Raw genomic sequence first — 25,976 nt, 5'->3', positions numbered from 1 at the left:
GATTGGCTGCAGGAAGCTCCTGCAGCCAATCAGAAGTCGCGGAAGCCCCGGCGGACGTTCGGCTTCCAAAAATAGTTCACAAACCGGAACAGTCGCTTCCGGGTTTGCGGTGTTTGGGAGCCAAAACGTTTGGGAACTAAGCTGTTCGAAAACCAAAGTACAACTGTATTCCCTTTAGGGGTTCCTGAAAACCGGCCCCACACATCCTGCAAGATTCTCTTCTTTGTTTCTCAAACTTGTCCCGCAGAAGAGAAAGCAAAGAGCTGCGGAGGCAGTATTATTGTACTTTTAAAATCCTTCTCTTACCTTTTTCTTGCTGCAGTAGATCTGCCATTTCTTTTCTGCTGGAAGAGCAAACATGGCTTCTCTATGCTTATCTGAAAGGTCGAGTTCATCCTAAGGAGAGAGAGATGCCGTACGTCATGAAAACATCCAATTCATTGCATAGATTAGCATTGACAACTGTGAAGGAGAAGGGGATAAACCCACCTAAGAAAAGCCCTGCTGGACAGTGATGGTGAGGGGAGCCCTGGACCCTGGCACATAATTCTGAGGGGCCACAACCTGGTGCCCCCATGACATGCTTCCTTGCTGAGGCTGTGCGGCTGCCACCTTCTGGAACTGTGGGGAGGTGAGCTGAGCCCAGGCTGGGCTGTTGTGGCCACAGTGGCACCTCCTTCTCATTGTGGCTGAGTCAGAGCCTGGACTTTTCCCAGCCTGCACCGGTCCTTCCCAGGGTCCTCCCTTCCAGCATGTGCCCTGCAGCAGGAGCGCAGAGATGAGAGTCGCCCGCTCACCCAGGACCCACCTTTGTGCCAAGGAGAGGTGGCAGGGAAAGGGCTGTGCTTGGCACCTTGGCCTGCTCTCCACTCCCCTCCTCCTTGGCCTACTGCAGCTCTGGCACTGCTGGGATGCCACCAAGCCCACCAAGGAGAACCGACTGCTGGGAGCTCGCCGAGGGCAAACACAGCGACCGGCAGGCAACCTTCGTGAGAAGCGGCCGCTGCAGAGGCGCAGCGAGCAAAGTCTGCCTGTTGCCTCCTGCCTGACGCACACAAGGTGGTTAGGGGGGCTAATCCTTGCCTTGTCCTGGGCACTGCCAATGCACATTATGTTGACATTTCCATTCCACCTTAAGGAACAGGCATGGGATTGTTACGTGTCACATGTCTGTTTACATTCCAGCACAGTATGCTGGGAGCTTCTGTTTGTGTATAGCTTTTGTTTTTCCCCGTTCTCTCTGAGACGACACAAGAGAGAGACGACATGTTTCTTTGTCCTGATTTATGATTCATAAATCTGTAGTTGTAGTATGCTTCCACGAGCCTCATGCCTATTCTGTGTGCGCAGTTTGATCTGCTGATAGTGTGCCCTGGCTCAGAAGCCCGGGTTGTTGATTTACGTAGGTGCACGGGCCGATGGAAGGAGATGGCACAGCTGGGTCTTGCCAGCTGGCCTCCCAGCCCTCTGCATGTCGACACATTATGCGCTTGCTTCTGGATCAGGCCAATGGCCCACCCAGTCCACCTTCCTCTTCTCGCAGATGCCTACGAGAAACCTGCAAACTGAGTGAGAGAGCACTCTTTTCTCTCCTGCGGTTTCCAGCAACTCATATTGAGAAGTGTTACTGCCTCCAAGCATCCAGGTTTGCAGTGCCTCTGGGCAATCATGTCTGGTGGGTCATGGCTCTCCATGCCCACACACCTATAATTTCTGCAGCTCACAAGCTTCTAAGACACCCTCCCCAATGTTGGGTGATTCCCACAAGAGGGTTTACGATCTCTGGATGAGGTTCCCTTTCCTTCTGCAGCTCACAGCAGAAAGAGCTCCTGGAAGATCTGGCTCTTCACAACCTGTCAATGGAATTATTTTGGAGGCCTCTGAAGAGCTTTATCCTGCATCCTGTACGCTGGCCTGGTGCCCTCCAAATGATGCTGGACTCCCAACTCCCATCATCCCTGAGCCATGGCCATGCTGCCTGGGACTGATGCGAGTGGGGAATCCTAGACCTCTGGCAAGAGGCTGGAGAAGGCTGCTCAACAGCTATGCAGAAGGGAGAGTTCGTGGAACCTTTGCTTAGAGCAGATGCCAAGATGGGGAATTCCACAGCTACTGAAATTTATGGGAAAGGGATAAGCACGTCTTTGGATTAGAGGTGATCTACAAGACAAGCCATCGCCATGGGTCACTAGGGGATTAATTACCCAAATTGATCTCCAAACTCAGGTCACTCTGTAGATGGCTCGCTGAATATTGAGACGTTACTATGAATCGCAGGCAATAAATAAGGTGACGGGTGAATTCTGTGACCTCTTTTAGAGCTCTCCACAATCTCTTTTTGTTTTAGCAACCCCAAACAATTTAGTATCGCCAGCTCCTCTCAATGTGGAAAGCTAAGGAAATATTCATTTAGCTTTCAGAAAAAAGTCCATCAAAAGCATTCATGATGCACCTGGGTATTATCTCATCTCCCTAGCCCCATCCCATTTATTTATTGAAAATATTTTTAACGCACTCTAAATTACAACTGCATCTGATAGATAACCAAACAGCAGAGGCCTAGGTGAACAACCGTGTCTTTAAACAGCACCCAAAGCTTAGCAAAATCTACACCACTCCTATGCCAGCAGGAAGTGCGTTGCAAATTGGGAGGTATCATCATTGAGAAATCTTATGGGCCTTTTATGCTCGTGGTAAGCCGCCCTCAGCAGGAGCCTAGCCAAAGTGGGATCTGCAACAGCTACAGCTTCTAGGTCAGATTCAAAGGCAGCCCCACAAAGAGCACATTACAGTGATCATCAAGGATCACCTCTCCCCATATGAACTGACTTGGACCCTGCTATCATCATCTGAGGTCCTTCCTTGTGTGTGTGCCTGCTCTGCAAGAGGTCCGGTGGGTGGCAACGCAAGAAGGGGCCTTTTCTGTGGTGGCTCCCCATTTGTGGAGTGTTCTCCCCAGAAAGGCTCACCTGGCACCTTCATTATACACCTTTAGGCTCCAGGTAAAGCCATTCCTCTTCTCCCTGGCCTGTGGCTAATTAAACAATCTATGGCATATCCTCCAACATGATGAGTTCCAAAACCAAGTTCCTCCCACCTGTGCTCCCGTGCAAGATCACGGGGCTCAAAACGCACTTTTTTGGCGTGTTCTTACAGTGCCCCAAAATGCGCATTTGAGTGCCACACGAGATCACGGCCCCCAAAAGCGCTTGGGGGGGGGGCAAAATTGCACGAGAACATGGCAACAAAAATGGCCGCCGTGCTCTCACAGGAAAAACCCGGGATTCCATGGCCATTTAAACTGTGGGTAGGGTTTGTGATTTCTGTTTGTTACTATACTATGTATTTTTGTGTTTTTACATTGTAAACAGCCCTGTGATCATTGGATGGAGGGTGGTAAAGAAATTTAAGTAATAATAATGGCGATAATGATCTTCTTGAGGTTATTAGCACATGGGGTCACCGCGGCACATTTGCGAACCATGAAGAATACTGGCTAGCTAGCAATCTTATGCATGATGAGCGAACTTTTGAAGGGGTGCACAAGAAAACCCCAGAGGGTTTTTTTTTTGGACCCAGCAGATCGACAGGCGCCGAGTCAGGAGGCAGCTGAAGCAGGCAAGAATTCAAACTGCCGCCAGCCACACTCACAAATTGGATATAAAGGAACAGAAAATGACCCCTTAAAATCAGTCCGAATGAGGGAAAGGATGCTTTTGCAGCAGTGACGGAACGCTGCCTTCATCGCCCCAGCTTGAAATTCTGCCACGAAATCCCTCTAGCAATCTGCACACAAGCTTCATCGCAAGCAGTTTCAATTAACAATCACGAAGCAGACTAATTAGTGAGCAGGAGATGCCAATTGGCAATTAGCTTCACAGCCCATCTGCATTTGTCCATTTGGGCATGAATGGAGCTTGCATATTAGGTAGCTAGAAACGGGGCTGGGGGGCAGGGAAAGAGAGATAAAAACCACGTTGCTGAACGACCACAAGTCCTGCTGGAACCTCATATGCAAGCAGGAAAAGCCTCAACTCAATATTTTTAGAACCAATCTGGTTATCTTTTCAAATCAATTGTCTCTGAACAGGCCTCGTGCATTCTGTTGTCGTTTTAGTTTTGGTTCATTTAAAAGTACAGTGGTGCCTCGCAAGACGAAAAGAATCCGTTCTGTGATTCTCTTCGTCTAGCGGTTTTTTCGTCTTGTGAAGCAAGCCCATTGACGGATTAGCAGATCAGCGCTATTAGCGGCTTATCTGCTGATCGGATCAGTTGATAAGCGGCTTAGCGGCTTAGCAAAAGGGGGGGAAAGGGAAAAAAACCAACAGGAACTCGCAAGACATTGTCGTCTTGTGAAGCAAGCCCATAGGAAATTCGTTTTGCGAAGCACCTCCAAAACGGAAAACTCTTTCGTCTAGCGAGTTTTCCGTCTTGCGAGGCATTCGTCTTGCGGGGCACCACTGTAAACATAATTTGGCCACCCAAAAGGAACTCACACACCACAGTTTAAAAACCTCTGCCTTAGTTCGTTTCCATTTTGACTGTGCATCTTTCTCCTTCTTGTATACTGGGGCAAGTCAATTGTTGTCAGAGCATGCTACAGTCAAGCAATGCAGCTGAGGTCGTAGAATTGTAGAATTGTAGTGTCCAACTCCCTGGCAAATAAACATTGTGTTGTGGCAACTGCACTGTAGGTTTAAGGTGCCATTTGGCACCTAGCTTATATATCTGAGTTTCTGAGGGACCGTTGAAGGAGCTGGGCACGTTTAACCTGGAAAAAGAGTACAGTGGTACCGCAGGTTACAGACGCTTCATGTTACAGACTCTGCTAACCCAGAAATAGTACCTTGGGTTAAGAACTTTGCTTCAGGATGAGAACAGAAATTGCGCGGCGGCAGCGGGAGGCCCCATTAGCTAAAGTGGTACCTCAGGCTAAGAACAGTTTGAGGTTAAGAACGGACCTCCAGAACAAATTAAGTTCTTAACCTGAGGTACTACTGTAGACTGAGAGGAGATATGAGAGCCATTTGAATGGCTGTCACATGGAAGAGGGAGCAAGCTTGTTTTCCTCCTGCTCTAGAGAGCAGGACTTGAACCAATGGATTCAAGTTACAAGAAAGGAGATTCTGACTAAACATTCAGAAAAACTTTCTGACGGCAAGAGCTATTCGGCAGTGGACCGGTCTCCCTCGAGAGGTGGTGAACTCTTCTTCCTTGGAGGTTTTTAAGCAGAGGTTGGATGGCCATCTGCCATGGATGCTTTAAATGAGTTTCCTGCATCCAGTGATCACCTTCCAAAGCAACTACTCTATTCCGAACTTAGAAATGGAAAGTGCAATGCTGGTGGTCAACGAAAGAGGTTTAAAGGCTGCCTCAAGGTAAATCTAAAAAAACAAGTACTTTGCAGGAGCAAAATAAAAAAATTCCTTCCAGTAGCACCTTAAAGACCAACTAAGTTAGTTCTTGGTATGAGCTTTTGTGTGCATGCACACTTCTTCAGATACACTGAAACAGAAGTTGCCAGATCCTTCTATATAGTGAGAAGGTGGGGAGGGGTATTACTCAGAAGGGTGGTGGGAATGGGAGATTGGCAGGTAGCTGAGATGAGCCTGTTGACGACTCTTAACGACTGTAATAGGTCTTACAGGAAAAGGCAAGGGGTGAGAAGGTGAGAAATGGCTTAGTCATGTATAATGAGATAAGAATCCAATGTCTCTGTTCAGACCAGGTCTCTCCATGGTTTTAAGTTTGGTAATGAGTTGCAATTCAGCAGCTTCTCTTTCCAGTCTATTTCTGAAATTCCTTTGTAGTAAAACAGCTACTTTGAGATCTTGTATAGAATGTCCTGGGAGATTGAAGTGTTCTCCTACTGGTTTCTCTGTTTTGTGATTCTTGATGTCAGATTTATGTCCGTTTATTCTTTGGCGTAAGGTTTGGCCTGTTTGTCCAATATAGAGAGCTGAAGGACACTTGCAGGAGCAGGTGGCGGTACACGTAAACCCAAATGCAATGATTCTTCAACAACAACTTAATCGGACTGGCCATGTTGTTCAGATGCCTGATTGTAATCTTCCAAAGCAACTACTCTATTCCGAACTTAAAAATGGAAAGCATAATGTTAAAGGTAAAGGGACCTCTAACCATTACGTCCAGTCGTGACTGACTCTGGGGTTGCGGTGGGGTTGCGACGCTCATCTCGCTTTATTGGCCAAGGGAGCCGGCATACAGCTTCCGGGTCATGTGGCCAGCATGACTAAGCTGCTTCTGGTGAACCAGAGCAGCGCACGGAAACGCCGTTTACCTTCCCGCCGGAGCGGCACCTATTTATCTACTTGCACTCTGACGTGCTTTCGAACTGCTAGGTTGGCAGGAGCAGGGACCGAGAAACGGGAGCTCACCCTGTTGCGGGGATTCAAACCGCCGACCTTCTGATCGGCAAGTCCTAGGCTCTGTGGTTTAACCCACAGCGCCACCCGCATCCCAAGCATAATGTTAGTGGTCAACAAAAGAGGTTTAAAGACTCTCTCAAGGCAAATCTAAAAAAAAATTGTAGTATAAACACTGACAACTGGGAAACACTGGCCTGCGAGCGCTCCAGTTGGAGAACAGCCTTTACCAAAGGTGTCATGGGCTTTGAAGACGCCCGAACTCAGAACGCAAGGGAGAGATGTGTTAAGAGGAAGGCACGCTTGGCAAATCCACACCGTGATCAACTCCCGCCTGGAAACCAATGTCCCCACTGTGGAAGGATGTGTGGATCCAGAATTGGCCTCCACGGTCACTTACGGACTCATTGTTAAAGCCGTGTTTATGGAAGACAATCTTACTCGGCTACGAGTGATCTCCAAAGAAGAAGAAGAAGAAGATTGCAGGGGGTTGGACTGGATGACTCTTGGGGGCCCTTTCAACTGTACGATTCTACGATCTAGTCCAGCGTTCTGTTCTTGGTGGCTAAGTCAAATACAACAGCACCCCCTGCGTTTCTGACCAAGGTGCAATCAGATGCACACATTGCCTCCGTCAGTGGAGGTCAAACATACTGTACGTTGCAAACCACTTAGGGTTCTTAAAAAGAAGAAGTATATGTGCTATATAAATTGTTCAAATAAATAAAAGATAAACAGAGCTAGTAGCTAGTAGCCACTGCGTAGCCTCATCAGGCTCTAGGCTGACGGGGCTTATGGGGACATTCACAATCCTACTTAGAAATGTTGGGGATTGCACCCGAAACCTTTTGATTGCAAAGTATACACTCAGCCCCTGAGCTACAGCTCTTCCCCAACCTCACAGGAACGATGCAAGGATAAAAATGGGGTGGGTAGAGAACTGTGTGTGCCACCCTGAGTGGCTTGGAGGCCAGGAGAGAAAGAAAGGCAGTAAACAAAAGCCAGGCGCGGATTGCAGGAGTGCTGCTCATGCTTCTAGAGGGAGTCGTGATTCCTGCAAAACCAGTTTGCCAGGTGAGCGCAGCATGGAAAAGGGAGCATGTGCATCTCTGATAGCAAATGCTGATAGCTAGAATACTGTCTTCCCGGTGTGTTAGCAATGCTTTCAGGGCACGAAGCAATATTTCGCCTGGTGCCTTCACCATACACCTTTAAGCGCCAGGCATAATAATAATAATAATAATAATATCCTGCCCTCCCCAAGCGAAGCCGGGCTCAGAGCAGCTAACAACAGTAAAAGTAACACAGTTTACATAAAATAAAAAATATTCCCTTTCAACCAGGCCTTTGCCTGACTTCATCTACATCCTCTACCAGGGGTCAGGAAACCTTTTCAGCGGAGGACCGGTCCACAGTCCCTCAGATCTTGTGGGGGGCCGGACTATATTTTGAAGGAAAAAAAATGAACGAATTCCTATGCCCCACAAATAACCCAGAGATGCATTTTAAATAAAAGGACACATTCTACTCATGGAAAAACACGTTGATTCCCAGACCGTCTGCGATTTAGAAGGCGATTGGGCCGGATCTGGCCCCAGGCCTTAGTTTGCCTACCCATGTCCTATACAGTGGTACCTCTGGTTACGAACTTAATTGGTTCCGGAGGTCCGTTCTTAACCTGAAACTGTTCTTAACCTGAGGTACCACTTTAGCTAATGGGACCTCCCGCTGCCACCGCACTGCCGCCACACAATTTCTGTTCTCATCCTGAGGTAAAGTTCTTTTGGGTTTTTTTTATTGGGTTGTTGGTTTTGTTTTGATTTTATGTATTTGATATTTTATGTGAACCACTCTGAGACCTTCGTGTATAGGGCGGTATAGAATTATTATTATTATTATTATTATTATTATTATTATTATTATTATTATTATTATTTCCTGCTTCCAACATACCGTCCAAGTTAATAATTTCAATTCATGAAGCCTATCAAAGTGGGTGTAGTCTAATACTTGGTACCAACCAGCCCGTTTTTAATCCTCCGTTGATGTCATCCCAAACCCGGTTCGATGGGTGTGTCAACATCCTTTGAAACGCAAGGCTACATTTCCATTTCGAATCGCCCGGAAAATAACGAGCAAAAGTCAACATTCAGGGTGTGTGCACACCCTGCTTGCACCACACAGTTACACACACGCAGAGTCAGCAGATATGAACACAGCTGCTCCATCCCTTATTTCTCATAAAGCTGGATCAAGGGCTTTGGGCTGTGCTGCAAGATTAAGCATCTCTCTTGTGCTCACATCAGTTTGTGTGGCGTTTCGTCACAGATTGTGGGCTCCTTCCCAGGGCACAACATTCAACGAGCTTCTCCCAAATCAACGTTTATTAGGAGTGCCAGCTCTAATCCATTTAACAGTGGTAGATCAGCTATAGTTTAATCACAGATTTGTTCTTTTACAATGCCCTAGAGAGATCCATGGGGTGCTCTAGACTGAAGGACCCAACGACACCAGGAAAGGAGGGAGGATCCATGTTTCCTGTTTCAAATTTGACAGAGAGAAAAATTGATGTTCTCTTCTGCTGGTATCCCGTACCTGGCAGGAATGTTTTAATTCCAGGGGGAAAACAGTAAGACCATCTCAGGAAACTGAAGCTGACAATGTTTGTCAAGTGGCTCTTAAATCTAGATTTCTATAGTACCAAAGGAATACAAAGGTGTCCCTGTTTTTGAAAGGCATTTGGTTCTGGCATTACTAGAAAAGTACAGCGGTACCTCCGGTTGCAGACGGTGTTAAGTTGTGGGTGAACATATCAGACGACACAGCGATTCTTCAAACAGCTCTTGTTTATTCACAGACCCCGAACAGAACTGAACTGAAGGGTTCAACAAGCCTGCTTATATAGAGCTCCACTACAACGCAACAGTAACCACTTTCTGTAACTATCCAATCACTGAACGTCACTTTCAATCCCTTATTTGCATATGTGGACCCGAGTGAAAACTATCTACAGTATCCCCCTGCTGGCCCAGGGTGAGAACTTCAGTACATAACAGATGGGATCCGTTCTGGAGCCCCGGCCAGACCCCGAGGTTTCCGCAACTGGGGGTTCCTGTTCTGCGCATGCGCATGGCACAGTAGAGCGCTTCTGCGCATGCGGTGAGACCCGGAAAAATACTTCTGGGTTTGCCGCATGCGTATCCCACAGGATACGTAACCGGAGGTGAACATAAGTATGGGAACCACTGTAATATTCTGTAAATTCCCCCAAAGATAGATTAGAGATATGCTTCGCAATATCATCCACTCTCCATAATTTATTTCCCGCAATTCAATAAAAAGGTTTTCAAAGGTTTTCAGCTCACGGTAGGATTAAAACTGCAAAAAGCCAACTGAACATTTAAGATGCAATAAAATTAAAAGTTAAGAGAAAGCAAATTGATTGTAGTTCTAGTTTGCATGAATCCAATTAGGCTGTAATAAAGAGGCCTAATTAGCAAACGGGTTGGCAGGAAGCCTTAGAGGGCAAACAAGTTGGGAGGCTAAACAAGAACAGAACAGGCAACTCCCAGCTCCACCCAGTCTGGAGCCCCCTGCTGAACAGACTGTATAAAGACACTAGTATGTGTCTCCTGCTTATTGATGGGCAATACAGTGGTACCTCGGGTTACATACGCTTCAGGTTACAGACTCCACTAACCCAGAAATATTACCTCGGGTTAAGAAGTTTGCTTCAGGATGAGAACAGAAATCGCGTGGCGGCGGCGCAGTGGCAGCAGGAGGCCCCATTAGCTAAAGTGGTGCTTCAGGTTAAGAACAGTTTCAGGTTAAGAACGGACCTCTGGAATGAATTAAGTACATAACCCGAGGTACCACTGTAGGGGCAAGGAGAATAAGAGGAAGCACTTTCCCCCCATACATTGAATAACTTGCTACCACAAGATATTGGAATGGCCCCTAACTGAGTTAAGCCAATTTATGGAGGACTGTTTTTCAAAGGCTAAAAGGTAAAGGTAAAGGGACCCCTGACCATTAGGTCCAGGCGTGACCGACTCTGGGGTTGAAGCGCTCATCTCGCTTTATTGGCCGAGGGAGCCGGCGTACAGCTTCTGGGTCATGTGGCCAGCATGACTAAGCCGCTTCTGGCAAACCAGAGCAGTGCACGGAAACGCGATTTACCTTCCCGCCGGAGCGGTACCTATTTATCTACTTGCACTTCATGCTTTCGAACTGCTAGGTTGGCAGGAGCAGGGACCGAGCAACGGGAACTCACCCCGTAGCAGGGAATCGAACCACCGACCTTCTGATTGGCAAGTCTTAGGCTCTGTGGTTTAACCAACAGCGCCACCCGCGTCCCTTCAAAGGCTAGGTAGCTAAATAGAACCTCCAGCTTCAGAGGCAGTGTATCTGCGAATATCTTGGAAGATGAAACAGGGGGAAGCTTTTACCTTCTGGCCCTGATTGTGTGCATCCAGCTAGCCACTGTTGGGAACAGGATGCTAATACATCGTCCTGCATAACTGCAATTTATATTTGTGTTTTAGCACGCAGAGCACTGCACAATTTTGTTTTGTAGGGGAATGACAGGAGCGGGGACCTACAGAACCCTCTGGGCTCCTTTGAGAGGGAAGGAGGGATATAAACGGAATAAATAATATGCATTTAACGCCACCTATTTGCCCTCCCTCGGATGAAAATCTCCAGGAACAGGCAGGCACCTGTCAGAGTGTAATGCACACCCCCAAGAATAAGGCAGGTTGGATACTCATAGCACCGTGACCTTCCCGGCGTCGGGTTACACTTAAACCTTTTAACATAAAAGCTTTGCCTGACATTTCTTCAGCTGACTTGTGCTAAATCGCTCGTTACCAAGAAAACAAATTCACACCTTCTTTAGACTTAGACCAGAAGCCAAAGTCAGACACCTCTGACTAATAAGCAGGAATAAACAAGGGAGAGGCTCTTGGAAAAAGTGACTCTCTCCTCCCAGCTTCCCTCTGCTTATTAGATGATCTTATTGTGATCTAAAGACACCAGAAGAATCTGCCGGATCAGGCCAGCAGCATTGGCAACCGTGGAGGGAGACCCTTGTCAAACTACAGTTCCCAGGATGCTCTGGGGGGAAGCCATGCCTGCGGTGTGACGCTGCTTTAAAGGCAGCGTGCAGATGAGCTTTGTACGCCGCAATCATCAAAGACCTCAGGCGTCACCACCAAGGCGGAGCAGCACTCGATGCTCGTTTTTAAGAAGCAATGATTCAGAAAGCTGCTACCACTTCACAGCCCAATTTTTATGGCCGGATTGCTTTCCTTGCATCAGCAACATCGAGCACTTCAAAGTGTGGTGCTGGGGACGGGCGGGCAAAGCTCAACAGATGCGAAATCAGCTTTGGCGAGAAGAAAATGGGACGGCTCAGTTGGTTAGTGTGTGGTCCTGATAATGCCAAGGTTGCAGGTTCGATCCCAGTTAAGGGACACTGCATATTCCTCTTTTTTTTGCGTCAATAAATTGTTATTATTTTCTTTACACATTCTTTCTTACAATACATTAATCAACAATATAAACCTTTTAGCTCTGCCGAGCTTGTGACTTCCCTCCCTCCCGCCAGTAGGTATCTCTTATCAGATCCATTTGCGTACAGTGGTACCTCGGGTTAAGTACTTAATTCGTTCCGGAGGTCCGTTCTTAACCTGAAACTGTTCTTAACCTGAAGCACCGCTTTAGCTAATGGGGCCTCCCGTTGCTGCTGCGCCGCTGGAGCCCGATTTCTGTTCTTATCCTGAAGCAAAGTTCTTAACCTGAAGCACTATTTCTGGGTTAGCGGAGTCTGTAACCTGAAGCATATGTAACCTGAAGCTTATGTAACCTGAGGTACCACTGTATTTTATCTTTTCACATCTTCTATTATCTACATTGTAGGAGTTACTTCAGTCCTGCTAGTGTTTTTAAATTTGTACAGCTGAGGGACAACTGCATATTCCTGTGTTGCAAAGGGTTGGGCTGGATGGTGCTCAGGTCCCCTTCCAACTCTACAGTTCTATGATTCTAAACACAGAAATATAGCATGTGGAAGAGGAGGAGGAGACGACGACAGTTCAGCGGTGGGTTACATGCAAGTTCCCTCACAGAGCTACTAGACCCAGAGGTGTTTAACACACAATCCCTTTTACCAGGGAGTTTGGGCAATGGTGTTGTCTGCAACTGACAGCTCCTGTCTGTTTCCACACAGGGAACAATCCCAGCCCGACCTGGAGATGCCAGGGATTGAACCCAGAACCTGCTGCGTGCAATGCAGATGCTCTAAACCAGTGGTTCTCAACCTGTGGGTCCCCAGATGTTGTTGGACTACAACTCCCATCATCCCTGAGCTCTGGCCTTGCTGGCTAGGGGTGATGGGAGCTGTAGTTCAACAACATCTGGGCACCCACGGGTTGAGAAAGGCTGCCTAACCCATGGGTAGGCAAACTAAGGCCCAGGGGCCTAATCTGGCCCAATCACCTTCTCAATCCGGTCTGCGGACGGTCTGGGAATCACCATGTTTTTACATGAGTAGAATGTGTCCTTTTATTTAAAATGCGTCTCTGGGTTATTTGTGGGGCATAGGAATTCGTTCATCTTTTTTTCCCAAAATATAGTTCGGCCCCCCACAAGGTCTGAGGGACAGTGGACCGGCCCTCTGCTGAAAAGGTTTGCTGACCCCTGCTCTAACCCTTAGCTTCAGCTCTCCGTTGCTTAAAAATATATATATTTAAAGATATCCTCAGGAATCCTGTGAGTTTCAAGCAGCCCTGTAGTGCCCAGTCACTTTAACAATTCAGGGGATCAAATGAAGTAAGCGATCTCAGCTGGTGGTTAATTTATAAGATAGCGTCGCTGCAAACGCCGCTGACACCGCTCAAAGTTTTGGAAAAGGCAGGCAGGCAGAGGGAAGAGTCTCCATCCAGACCAGACAGTTATCTCCAACTAGAAAGTGGAGAGATTATGGAGAGATACAATCCATCAATGACATCTGGCAGGGCAGTTGCCGCTCCTGTTGTTGCTGGGTATTCCGACTCCCACCTCTTTATTATTAGCAAGTGGCACTTAATTCATTTGCTGTTTCAGAAAGATAAAAGAAACACGCAAAAGCCCTCCAGAAATATATTACCATCTGAAGACATCTGTAATTTGGGGCAGGTGGGCTGTGGGGGACGAAAAAGCCAATACATACAAAATAATAATAATAATAATAATAATAATAATAATAATAATAATAATAATAATAATAATATAATAATAATAATAATAATAATTATTATTATTATTATTTATACCCCGCCCATCTGGCTGGGCCTCCCCAGCCACTCTGGGCGGCTTCCAAAAGAATATTAAAATACAATAATACATCAAACATTAAAAGCTTCCCTAGACAGGGCTGCCTTCAGATGTCTTCTAAAAGTTTGGTAGTTATTTCTCTCTTTGACATCTGGTGGGAGGGCGTTCCACAGGGCGGGTGCCACTACCGAGAAGGCCCTCTGCCTGGATCCCTGTAACTTGGCTTCTCGCCGTGAGGGAACTGCCAGAAGGCCCTCGGTGCTGGACCTCAGAAAATGCTACTTTCATGCAGCTTTAAAACAAAAAAAATCAGGAGGAAAGTACAGCAGCTCTGGGAATGACAAGTGGAGAGAGTGGCTCAGAGTCAGTGGTGGTGTTGTGGTTAAGAGTGTCGGTCCAGACCTGGGAGAACAGGATTCGAATCCCCACTCCAGCCACGAAGCTGGAGTGAACTGATCTTGGGCCAGTTACTGCCTCTCAGCCTAACCTATCTCTCAGGGTTGTTGTAAGGATTAAACGGGGGGGGGGGTGTACAATGTACGCCACTTTGAGCTCCTTGGAGGAATATAAATGTAAACAAATGGATAACTATCTAATGTGGTGCAATGGTTTTATGCTTGCCAAGCGGAAGTTTCCCCCCACAAGTACTGTATTTTCCGCTCTATAGGATGCACCAGACGATAAGACGCACCTAGTTTTGGGGGGAGGAAAACGGGGGGGGGGGGGGAATTTGAATCCCAGAAGCCAGAACAGCAAGAGGGATCTGGCTTCTGGGATAACAGCGACAAGCATCTTCAGGGAAGTGGGATGAAGGCTTCCCCTGCCCGGAAGAGGCTAAGGCAGAAGCCAGGACAGGTGCCTCGCTGAAGGGGCGCTGCGCAGGAGAGCCTTCGCAGGAGAGCCAGAGAGGGAGAACTGTGCAGCGCCCCTTCAAGCGAAGCTGGAGAAGGAACAGAAGGAGACCCTTCTGTCCCTCCTTCGGCTTCGCTGGACAGGCACGTTGTGGGGCTGGCGGTGGGGAAAGCCGAGCTTCCCTCACCGCTGCTCCCCGCGCTTGTGGGGCTGGTGAGAGAGGCTGGGTTCCTACCCCTCCCCCAGCCCCAGGGACCACACATGCGCTCCATAAGACGCACAGACATTCCCCCTTAGATTTTAAGAGGGGGGGAAAGTGTGTCTTATGGAGCGAAAAATACGGTACCCCATGCCCACCCTGAGTCTGCTCCAGGGGAGCTGGGGAAAACCCAATAAAAAAATTAGGAACATGGGTAGGGAGTCCCCATTGTGGAAGTGTAAATCTTACCTACAGCTGCTTGCATGCTCTTCATGGTCACTGTAAGATGGAGATGCTGGGGTAAGTGGACCTTTGGTCCAAACTAGCAGGGCTTTTCTTCTGTTGGGCCTATGGTCTCGGTCCAGTATATCTGAAGGAGCGTCTCCACCGCCATCGTTCTACCTGGACACTGAGGTCCAGCGCCGAGGGCCTTCTGGCGGTTCCCTCGCTGCGAGAAGCCAAGTTACAGGGAACCAGGCAGAGGGCCTTCTCGGTAGTGACACCCGCCCTGTGGAATGCCCTCCCAGCAGATGTCAAAGGAAAAAGCAACCATCTGACTTTTAGAAGACATCTGAAGGCAGCCCTGTTTAGGGAAGCTTTTAATATTTGATGCATTACTGTATTTTAATATTTGGTTGGAAGCTGCCCAGAGTGACTGGGGAAGCCCAGCCAGATGGGCAGGGTATAAATAATAAATTATCATCATCATCATCATCATTATTATTTATTCTGTGAGCCAATCAAAGACTTAATCTTTCTCTCTCTCTCCCCCCTCCTCTTCGAAACACCTCCAAGTTTTCAAAAGCTGCTCACTGACACAAGTCCGCCTGCCATGGCTTACCCCAATGTCTTTGATTCCCCACCCCTGTCAGAGTTTCCATGGGACAGCTCTTCTACAAGCAGGAGGAAGTAACAGGGAAATGTTCTCCTCTGCTGGTTTCAGTACAAACTGCAAAATTCAAGTAGCAAGAAAGGAGAACTCAGCTAAACATCAGGAAGAACTGCCAGAAGAGCTATTCAACAGCAGAATGGTCTCCCTTGGGAGGTGGTGAGCTCTCCTTCCTTGGAGGCTTTTAAGCAGAGGTTGGATGGCCATCTGTCATGGATGCTTTAGCTGAGATTCCTGCATTGCAGGGGGTTGGAATAGATGACCCTCGGTGTCCCTTCCATTTCTATAATTCAATGATTCTAACAATGTGCTCTCTGAAGCTCACCAAGTCCCTGAAGCTAATTCCAGGGCCCACATGCAGGAAACTTCACCTGCAGATGAAATCTATCTACCAGCATTCAGCACCTCATTTTTCCAAACTTAACCTTCGGTTCTCCACGCTTCCGCATCAATCTATGGCACTTTTTAAAAATGTCCTCATGAAAACCCATCAGCATTCTAAGGTGCATCTCTCATAGCATCAAGATTTTGTAAGCAATTTTGCCTGGCAGACACTCCAGCCATCTCCCCATACGCAATGCATTTGTGTACGTTATTTTCACTAAACGGGTGTAATTGCCCTAATATGCCCATTTTTTTTTACACACATTGTTTTGTTGGGAGCGCTGCATCATAAAATTCAGAGAAGTGCAAATTTCGAATGACACCTGTGTTTAGGTGTACTGTTTCAGAAAATGCTAAGCAGGTCGTTTGGCCTTTTTCTCCCTCCTCAACTAATCCCTAAATTAGAGTCAGTTTAGAATCCCATCCTGCTTCCTTAGCTTCATGCACTTCCTCTGAAATCACAGCTATTAGGATTCAAGCCATTCTAGGAGGTAACATGATAATAAGTGCGAGATCGCCTGCCTTCATGTGCAAAACTGAGAAGCTCTTTCATGTTCATTTCCTAAGATTAACATGCACCAGCTCTTATGATATGACGTATTTTGAGGTCTTAGTCCTAAGAAAATTAACCTAAACTTATTTCCTCATTTTTCTTTCCCCCCAGGTAAATCCAAAATAAGTCGTCAAGTAGATTCACAGCCTGATACACCCCTCTGTCAAGATCCATTCAGAACGGGAACAGATAATATAATAGATTCGCTTCCAGCCCGCTGTATATGAAGCCAAACCACTGACCTAAAAAGTTTCCCTCAGGGTTTGTCTGTCTTGCTGCCTTACTTTGCTGCAAGAGTCTTTCCAATAAAGCAGCTTGCCAAGCTAAATTAAACCACTTTGGGGTTGAGCCTCCTTCAACAGACTTCCAGTTCCATGCTGTTGATGCTGGACGCAGGTTGTAATCCCAAACATTTGCAGGGAACCAGCTTTGGAAAGGATGCTCTTGTTGGTGCAGCAATGTCCTGACCTGGACAAAGTACTCAGACTTTGTCTGCTGCTAGAGACTTTACTGCTCAAATCGGAATGGTGCATAAGCAAGGAATTGGTCTCCGGCAGTGTTTGGAATCTCCCCCAGGTGCTAGTTGCAATTGCAACCATATGGAGACTTTCAGTTGTTTGCAATGAGCAAATCAAACAAAAGCAATTGAAACTGTAATGAAATTGCAGCTGAAAGTCTGTGGATTTTGATAATAAACCTGATTTGCAATGGGGGTTGAATAATTTTGATTGCATGTGTGTGTGTGTGTGTGTATGACAGAAGTATACAAATATTTTCATAAATAAATAAATCTTTGGGTGGCTCCTACCCCTCATCCTGGCTCCTCAGAGTCCATGACTAGTATCTATGCCAAGAGAGATAAGAATAAGATGATCTCTCTCTCTCTTATACCCACTGTAGGGGAAATCCACATATTACTGGAAAGTTGGCACTTACTCCCTGCCAGAGAGTATCACTTAAGGCTGCTCAGCAACGCACCTGTCCTGAAAGTCATTGTCTCAGGCTTGGATTACCTGTGCCTTCAACGCTGCCTCCCCCATTCTGATAGCAAGCATGATCCATAATGCATGATCTAATGATTAAAATTGCTCTGCGTCTGTAATGGCTGCTGATGACACGGAAGGCTTAAGCGCCCTCCCAAACCAAAGGGGTTAATCTGCCCCAGAGCTATGCTTGCTCCATGCCTTTTAACTGCAACGAGGTACATTTGCGCCCCTGAGGATTATACCATATTATAGGGATATCAATTCCATTGCACTCTGAATACTAAAGTGCTTCAGTATGTTGCTGGGAGCGTGTGCGCACTGACGAATGGAAATGAGAATTCTGCATCCCCAAAAAAGAGGCATGCCAAAAACTGTACAAATTACGCCTGTTGAACTGATGAGCAAAGACCTAGCTGCTTTTTCGCTGCTCCTCTGGAAAAACCCAACTCAGCCCTACCCATCCCAATCAAACTTCCAAGATGTCAGGTTCCTCAGTGTGGCTCACACGCTTTCAAATGCACCCCAGCAATCAGGATGCCAAGCTTTTTCCTTCTTATAATCCTGATTCTCATAGGGGATCGGGGACATCACTTCTAAAGACAGAGGCGACACCGTTCAAAGGCGCAGGAGAAGGCAACAGCTACATTTCCTCTGCCACGGAGATATGGAGCAACGAGAAAAGGTGCGCTCCCCGATTTTCCACCTCTAACGCCACTGTTAAAAGGCATGAATCCATCTTCCATTAATGGAAGCAACAAGCCTTGTTTTCCAGTCTGTCTCAGCACAAGCAGAAGATGGAGGACACCTAGCTCACTGGCAGTATGTGTGAAAAGGATCTAGGGGTTTTAGTGGACCACATGAGCCAACATTGTGATGCAGCAGCAGCAAAAGAAGAAGAAGCAGCTAATGCTAATCTAGGCTGCATCAACAGAAGTCTAGTGTCCGGATCAAGGGAAGTAAATAGTACCACTCTATTGTGACTTGGTTGCAGGTGGCGCTGTGGGTTAAACCACAGAGCCTAGGACTTGCCGATCAGAAGGTCGGCGGTTTGAATCCCCGCAATGGGGTGAGCTCCCGTTGCTCGGTCCCTGCTCCTGCCAACCTAGCAGTTCGAAAGCATGTCAAAGCGCAAGTAGATAAATAGGTACCACTCCAGCAGGAAGGTAAATGGCATTTCCGTGTGCTGCTCTGGTTCGCCAGAAGCGGCTTAGTCATGCTGGCCACATGACCCGGAAGTTGTACGCCGGCTCCCTTGGCCAATAAAGTGAGATGAGTGCCGCAACCCCAGAGTCAGTCATGACTGGACCTAATGGTCAGGGGTCCCTTTATCCTTTACCTATTGTGACTTGGTCAGACCCCGGAATACTGTGTCCAGTTCTGGGCACCACAATTTAAGAAGGATATTGATAAGCTGGAACATGTGCAGAGGAGGGCAACCAAGATGATCAAGGGACTGGAAACCAAGCCTTATGAGGAATGGTTGAAGGAGCTGGGATGTTTGGCTTGGAGATGAAAAAAATTGAAAGGAGATACGATAGCCATCTTCAAATATCTCAGGAGCTGCCACATGGAAGAGGGAACAAGCCTGCTCTCTTCTGCTCTGGAGGACAGGACTTGAACCAATGGCTTCACGTTACAAGAGAAGAGATTGTGACTAAACATCAGGGAGAACTGCCGGAAGGGCTGTTTGATGGTGGAATGGATTCTCTTCGGAGGCTGTGGACTCTCCTTCCTTGAAGGATTTTGAGCAGAGCTTGGATGGCCACCTGGCAAGGATGCTTTAGCTGAGATTCCTGCATTGCAGGGGGTTGGACTGGATGACCCGTGGGGTCCCTTCCAACTGCAGAATTCTAGGATTTCATAATCTGGGATGGACCAGACAAGTCCTATCTGCATGATCTGCTTACCCTCCCAACAAGACGTCTCATGCCTGGGTTTTTTTCCATTGTAAACATCCCAGAAGTGCTCAAGGTCTTGATGGACAGATGAATTGGTGAGATTATGCAACAGCTGGTGCCAGATGGGGCTGGAGCACAAAGAGATTTAGGGGTGGGAGCAAGACAAGAGCCTGGAAGAATTCGACCTTCTGGTCCGGCAAGCACCAAAGGTATTCACTTGGTAATTGTCCGAAGATCCCATGGTCACGGGCTTTGCCCACCCACCTGCCGCACCAACCCCCATCCCTCCCCAATGACCCCGCTGCTCCCTCTCCTATTCTTCCCCGAAGCCTTAAGGTAGCGTTAACCCAAAAGCTGAAACACTGGAAGTCAACAAGGCATGTCCCCCCCATCACCCATCCGAGGAAGCCTTGCAGGTTGCCTCGGCAACCCCATCCATTTCCAAGCAGCTGCGAAACTGCACCCCATCAAAAAGCAAAGCCAGGGCTGGCTGCCCTTTTGTGAGAGCCTCTCCCCCCCCCCCACCCGCAAACCCCTCTCTCCTTGTGTGTGGCGGAAAAAGCAGGCAAAGCCCTGAAGGGAAGCGAGACAAGAGGCTCGCTCTCATCTTACAATGCCCAAGCGTGCGGCCATTTGTGTGTAAGGGCCTTGGCACAAGGGGGAAGCCAACATGCCAGCCAAAGACACAGCTGGCGTGGGCATGCTTGGATTCAGTTTTGCTTGTCCGGCACTGGGAATGGCAAATGGGCTGGGGGGTCTATAGCAGGGGTCATTAACCCAGTGCCCACGGGCACAAATGGTGCTGCCCTTGAGGCAGTGAGGCTATGGTGAAACAGCCAAACAATGAACCTTGGCCCCCATGTTCCTACTCGACCACTTCAATTTGTGGGACTGACACTTTTACAAGCACGTCATAATTATATGTGTGCCAGCACATAATCTCTGGAACTCCCTGCCTTTTGACATCAAGTAGGCACCTCCATTGTATTGCTTTCAACACCTGTCCAAAAACTTATTTTGCTTCGGCAAGCCTACCAAGACAGGACTGTGGTTTTATTACGCACAGGCAGCAAGTGTCCAGTTGGCGTACAATGACACACGTACTCATCGCTGCCAACCCGGAAGTGGCCAGGAAAACAGCAGAACGGGGCAGGCTTATGCCTGCTCCATTAATGCACACAGGGGTCAGGAACGGGGAGGGGGGAAACCCTCCGCCTGTACGTTAAAAAATAAAAACAGCAGACCTAATCTATGTTTTCATAATTTTGTGAATAATAAATACATATTTTATAGAAATAAATAAAAGCAGCAATACAGACAAGCGCGGGGTGATCACTCACCACAAGCTCGCTGAACATAACGTCCAGCTCTTCCACCGGAGGCATGGGCAGGGCGGGCTCCATCGTCTGCAGGGCAAAGGTGCTGTCATTCCGCAGCCGGTACGTGATCTCCGGGTGGTCATTACTCCGGAAGCAGCAGAAGATAAACGAGATCCCTCGCCCGCTCCTTTTACGTGGGGCCATGGCTGGAGTTCTCCTGGTTCGCCTTCCTAGACACTAAACCCTACAAAGGAGGGAACAGGAGAACGTGTTAACAGTTTGGGCTAGCAGCTGAGCTGGGCTACCCAAGCCCAGATCCCACTGCCCGCCTCTTTTTAAAGCCGTGTTCTTCAATAAGTAGTCCCCAGATTACATCATTCCGACGGGCAGCCTTTGGCCCGAACACCATCATCCTAGAAGTATAAACTGTTCGCTGGCAGGACCTGACTGAGCGGTTGCCATGCTTTTGAACGATATGAGAGTATCAAGTGCACCAATGGTCATTGCTGACCAGGTGTACTGAATAACCCCAGAGACAGCGCGGTGCAGTGGTTATAGAGTGTCAGACTAGGACCTGGGAGACGAGGGTTCAAATCCCCTCGCTGTGACTGGACCCTGCTGGTTATTTTCCTCGTTCAGCAGATTATTATTATTAAAATGTTCTTTTTCTCCTCCGGCCTTTTAAAGCAATGGTGCTTGCGCCTCCAAGTTTGGCAGGGAGGTGGGTGCCGCTAGGAAACTTCTGGAAGCGGAAAGCCCAGTGCTCAGAAGGATGTCATCATCTCCCCTCCCCTCCCCTCCCCTCCCTCAGTTCTTCTGCCAGCTGGTCTGCAGAGTTGATTGGAGAAAGCCACAAAGTACTAGTTGCTTTTCTGCGAGCTCCTGTTCATCCACACCACTCCCTGCTTCCCCAGTCATTAAACTCATAAGAGGCTAAAGCAAAACAGAAACAACAACAACGTCCCCCCCCCCACAAGAGACGCAGAGTAGAACTCATCTTTAAATACAGAAACCTAAGAGTTCAGCGTCTGTCTAACAGGCTTGCTCCCGGGGAGCACGTCTGCTGCAAAAAGCCTGGAATTAGCAATTTACATTGTTTTCTCTATTACTAAGAGATAATAGGCACGCCAACGCTTGTTGTCAGTTGGAGATCACGGCCGAACCTTCATGCTTGCAGCAAGGGATGCGTTAAGAAGCAGCATTGCTAACAAGTAGAGCTTCTCAGGAGGAGACACTAGTCTTGCCACCAGTGAACCGCCTTGTAATTTTCGGATGAAGGGCGGTATACAAATTTAATAATAATATTAACATTAATAATAATAATAATAATAATAATAATGTGTTGTCATGTGACATCTACAAAACTAGGCTGGCAACAACTAGTTTACATAGGCAAATAGTACAGCGTGATTGTATTTATGGGGAAAGTCTGTGGCTTGATGGCGCAAGCCGTGCCTTACATGCAGAACACCCCACGTTCCATCCTAGAACCGCCAGTTTTTTAAAAATGAGAGGTAATAGGCAACAGGGAAGTTTGGCTGGGCAATATAGTCATACCTCGGGTTACAGATGCTTCAGGTTGTGCATTTTTGGGTTGCACACCACGCTGAACCCAGAAGTACCGGAACGGGTTACTTCCGGGTTTCGGCGCTCACGCATGAACAGAATCACCAAATCATGACCCACGCGTGTGCAGACGCGGCACTACGGGTTGCGAACGTGCCTCCAGCACGGATCACGTTCACTACCTGAGCGTCTGCTGTATATCCTCCAAAACCGCTTTGAAGTCCATATCGTGACAGTGATTACATAATCTTTGGCCTGGCAATATATTGTGAATCATGAAATGTGTGTTACAGATGGGTAGCCGTGTTGGTCTGCCATAGTCAAAATAAAAAAATTCCTTCCAGTAGCACCTTAAAGACCAACTAAGTTAGTTCTTGGTATGAGCTTTCGTGTGTATCTGAAGAAGTGTGCATGCACACGAAAGCTCATACCAAGAACTAACTTAGTTGGTCTTTAAGGTGCTACTGGAAGGAATTTTTTTATGAAATGTGTGTTTGCTATGCAAAAATCACAATGTGGGAAAAACTGTGAAGCCAGCCGACACCTCTGCAGAGCTCCATCACTATTTCAGACATTGCGACATATCAGTATATTGCAATGTGTAGCTGGTGATATATCATGATGTTGAAAACCAGTTATCGCCCGGCCCTACTGTTTGCCTCTACAAAGTTGCATCCTTATTTCAGACAACATGATATACTGATATATTGCTGATATTTAGCTGGTGGTATATTGCAATGTTGAAAACCAGATATCGCCCAGCCCTATCAGGAAGATCTCATCCTGGCAACCTGGAGACCTTCTGCCAGTCAGAGCCAACAACCCTAGATCTAAATGGTCCAATTGGAAGAGTCGCACAATGGCACCTGTTGGTTTGGTTATTGTAAAGGCTCCCCCCCCCCCTTTTTAACGGCAATAGGGGAAAGTTTCTTTTGGCAACGTACTGGAAACAAGTTCCTAGCAGCCTGGACAATCAAGTCTCTAGGATGGGAGGTTAGGAAGCAAACTCCAACCTCCCGACAGCAGCAAGACTCAAACAACTCCCATGACCTAGGCTGCGTTGCATGTGAAGATCACGCAAGGCTTCTTCATTACCCGCTTTTGGCAGAAGCCCAGTCCCATTCCTCAGCTCCACCAGCGTTTCCATGAAAAGGAAGGTGTTCTGCCAACACGCTGCCACGGACTTTCCACAGAAATCCCACCCAACGTTGCACAATGCCCTCGAGGCAGATGCCAGCTTAGACAGCACAAAAGTTGCTCATGCAGTCTGGCTAGGCTGCGCCGCATTCCTGCCCTCAGCCTCCCAACGGTGCAGAAGCAAGGTTTTCAAAAGTAGGTTGGGCGAGACATGTATACGGGGACTTACAGGCGCAGGAAAGCTTCTCAAGGTAGAGGCTGGAACCAATCCACCAGGACTCGTGTGCCTTTGGGCACTGTGATACCACACACACACACACACACACACACACACACACACACACACAAAGATCCACAAACAAGAAATGCCATTGTGTTTGCATGAGGAAGTCCACAGCCAAAATGATTTCAACCAGAGCAAAAACAGAACTGGGCCTCACTCCCTGCTAACTCAATGATTCTTTGACCCTTGCACTTTGACATCAGGCTGTGCTGTTGTAGTTGTTTAGTCGTTTAGTCGTGTCCGACTCTTCGTGACCCCCTGGACCAGAGCACGCCAGGCACTCCTGTCTTCCACTGCCTTCCGCAGTTTGGTCAAACTCATGCTGGTAGCTTCGAGAACACTGTCCAACCATCTCGTCCTCTGTCGTCCCCTTCTCCTTGTGCCCTCCATCTTTCCCAACATCAGGGTCTTTTCCAGGGAGTCTTCTCTTCTCATGAGGTGGCCAAAGTCTTGGAGCCTCAGCTTCAGGATCTGTCCTTCCAGTGAGCACTCAGGGCTGATTTCCTTAAGAATGGATCGGTTTGATCTTCTTGCAGTCCATGGGACTCTCAAGAGTCTCCTCCAGCACCATAATTCAAAAGCATCAATTCTTCACACCAGGCTATATAGCCTTGTAATTAAGTACTAGCCTCACAGTGGCAAGCAACAAGGCAACAAGGCATTGCGTAAGGGCTGGCCAGGGAGTGAATGGAGTGTTCCACGCCTCTTCTGTCCCCAGTGCAGAAACCAAGTGAGACGCTCCCTCTCTTTCATGCCCAACACAGAAATCTGGCCATAATAATAATAATAATAATAATAATAATAATAATAATAATAATTTATATGCCACCTATCTGATTGGGCTGCCCCAGCCACCCTGGGCGGCTTCCAACAAATTAAAACATCAAACACATATCCCACAATCCCTTCAATGCTCCTGAAAGACAGGACCAGTTCTTGTTAATATGCTTACTGCCCATTTATCTGTAATATGTGAGTAGACGTCAGCCTTTTTATTCAGTTAAGTTCTGAAGCAAATTACTATGGCAAAAAAAAGGACAGACTTGGTAATAATTAGTTTCTTATAATAAAAGTGGTTTTTGGGGGGCGGGGGGAGAATTAGAAAGAAAAATCCAGCCAAAAGGGTGCAAAAAGGATGGAGTTCTCCTATCCTCTGCCAATCCACAGCAGGGTGGTGGTGGTGCTTTTGCCTTTGTGGGATTATTTACAAGGTTGCAACCGTATTATTAGCCCAGCATTCGCTCAGCATTCTTTATGAAGAGTTCAAAGGGCTTTACATACATTGCCTTACTTTAATATTTTGCAACAACTCCATAAAGTAGGCAAGAAATAAACAGGTGTGCCCATCACTGACTTGCAATGGCTCTCCCGGGTTTTAGACAGGGCTCCTTTCTTAACCCACTTGAACACATAAATTATTGAACCTAAGACCTTGTGCAAGCAAGCACCTGATCCAACGCTGATCTATGGCCTCCCTGCCAAGGAAATCTCCTGGGCCTTTATTTGATTTTGGAATATTTCTTTAAAATATAATGTGGTATAGAAATAAATAAATAAATAAATAAATAAATAAATAATAATAATAATTTCTATTGCCAAGCAAAAGGCGCCTAGACATTCCGTTGTGATGATTGAAGCCTAGGTTTAAGGTGTCATTTGGTGATTAGCTTATAGATCTGATTTTCTAACACAATTTCTCATGGTGGACAGGCTGGAGGAGACGCCCCCAAGGCAGGACACAGGAGGCTATTGACAAGGCACAGATTAGACGTTAGCGACAAGGTCAAAGCAAGTTCAGTGAAACTCCACTCAACAGGCTATCAAAAGCAGCCGACAATCAAACACCACCGCTCAATACCTTTTCAAAGGGACCTCGCTACAGCAGTCCGCAACCTAGATGTAGACTGCATCACTGCCGTGGGCTTTGTCCAGAGGTGCCTATAGGACAGTGCTGGCTGGAGCTATGGCAACTTAGTCGAAAACATGGCGGGCGTAAGACAAGGGTAGGCAACCTAAGGCCCGTCGGCCGGGTGCGGCCCAATCGCCTTCTAAATCCGGCCCATGTACGGTCTGGGAATCAGCGTGTTTTTACATGAGTAGAATGTGTGCTTTTATTTAAAATGCATCTCTGGGTTATTTGTGCGGCATAGAAATTCGTTCATTTTTCCCCCTCCCCAAAATATAGACTGGCCCACCACATGGTCTGAGGG

The 25,976-nt window shown here is 47.4% G+C and overlaps 1 protein-coding gene across 2 annotated transcripts in view; it reads right to left on the bottom strand.

Moving 5' to 3' along the window:
• Positions 1-25,976, bottom strand: part of DAAM1 (dishevelled associated activator of morphogenesis 1) — a 182,416-nt gene that overhangs the window by 100,598 nt on the left and 55,842 nt on the right. For both annotated transcript variants that reach the window (XM_083517393.1, XM_083517394.1), the window contains exons 2-3: positions 20,802-21,024; positions 307-396 (exon numbers count right to left, since the gene is read on the bottom strand). In XM_083517393.1, coding sequence (XP_083373519.1) covers positions 307-396; positions 20,802-20,984 — 273 coding nt within the window. In that variant the 5' untranslated portion in view covers positions 20,985-21,024. The remainder of the gene's footprint in view (positions 1-306; positions 397-20,801; positions 21,025-25,976) is intronic.

The sequence above is a fragment of the Podarcis liolepis genome (assembly GCF_965112155.1).
Source record: "Podarcis liolepis genome assembly, chromosome: 1".
NCBI lineage: Eukaryota > Metazoa > Chordata > Lepidosauria > Squamata > Lacertidae > Podarcis > Podarcis liolepis.
This window is presented reverse-complemented; position numbering and strand designations above follow the sequence as displayed.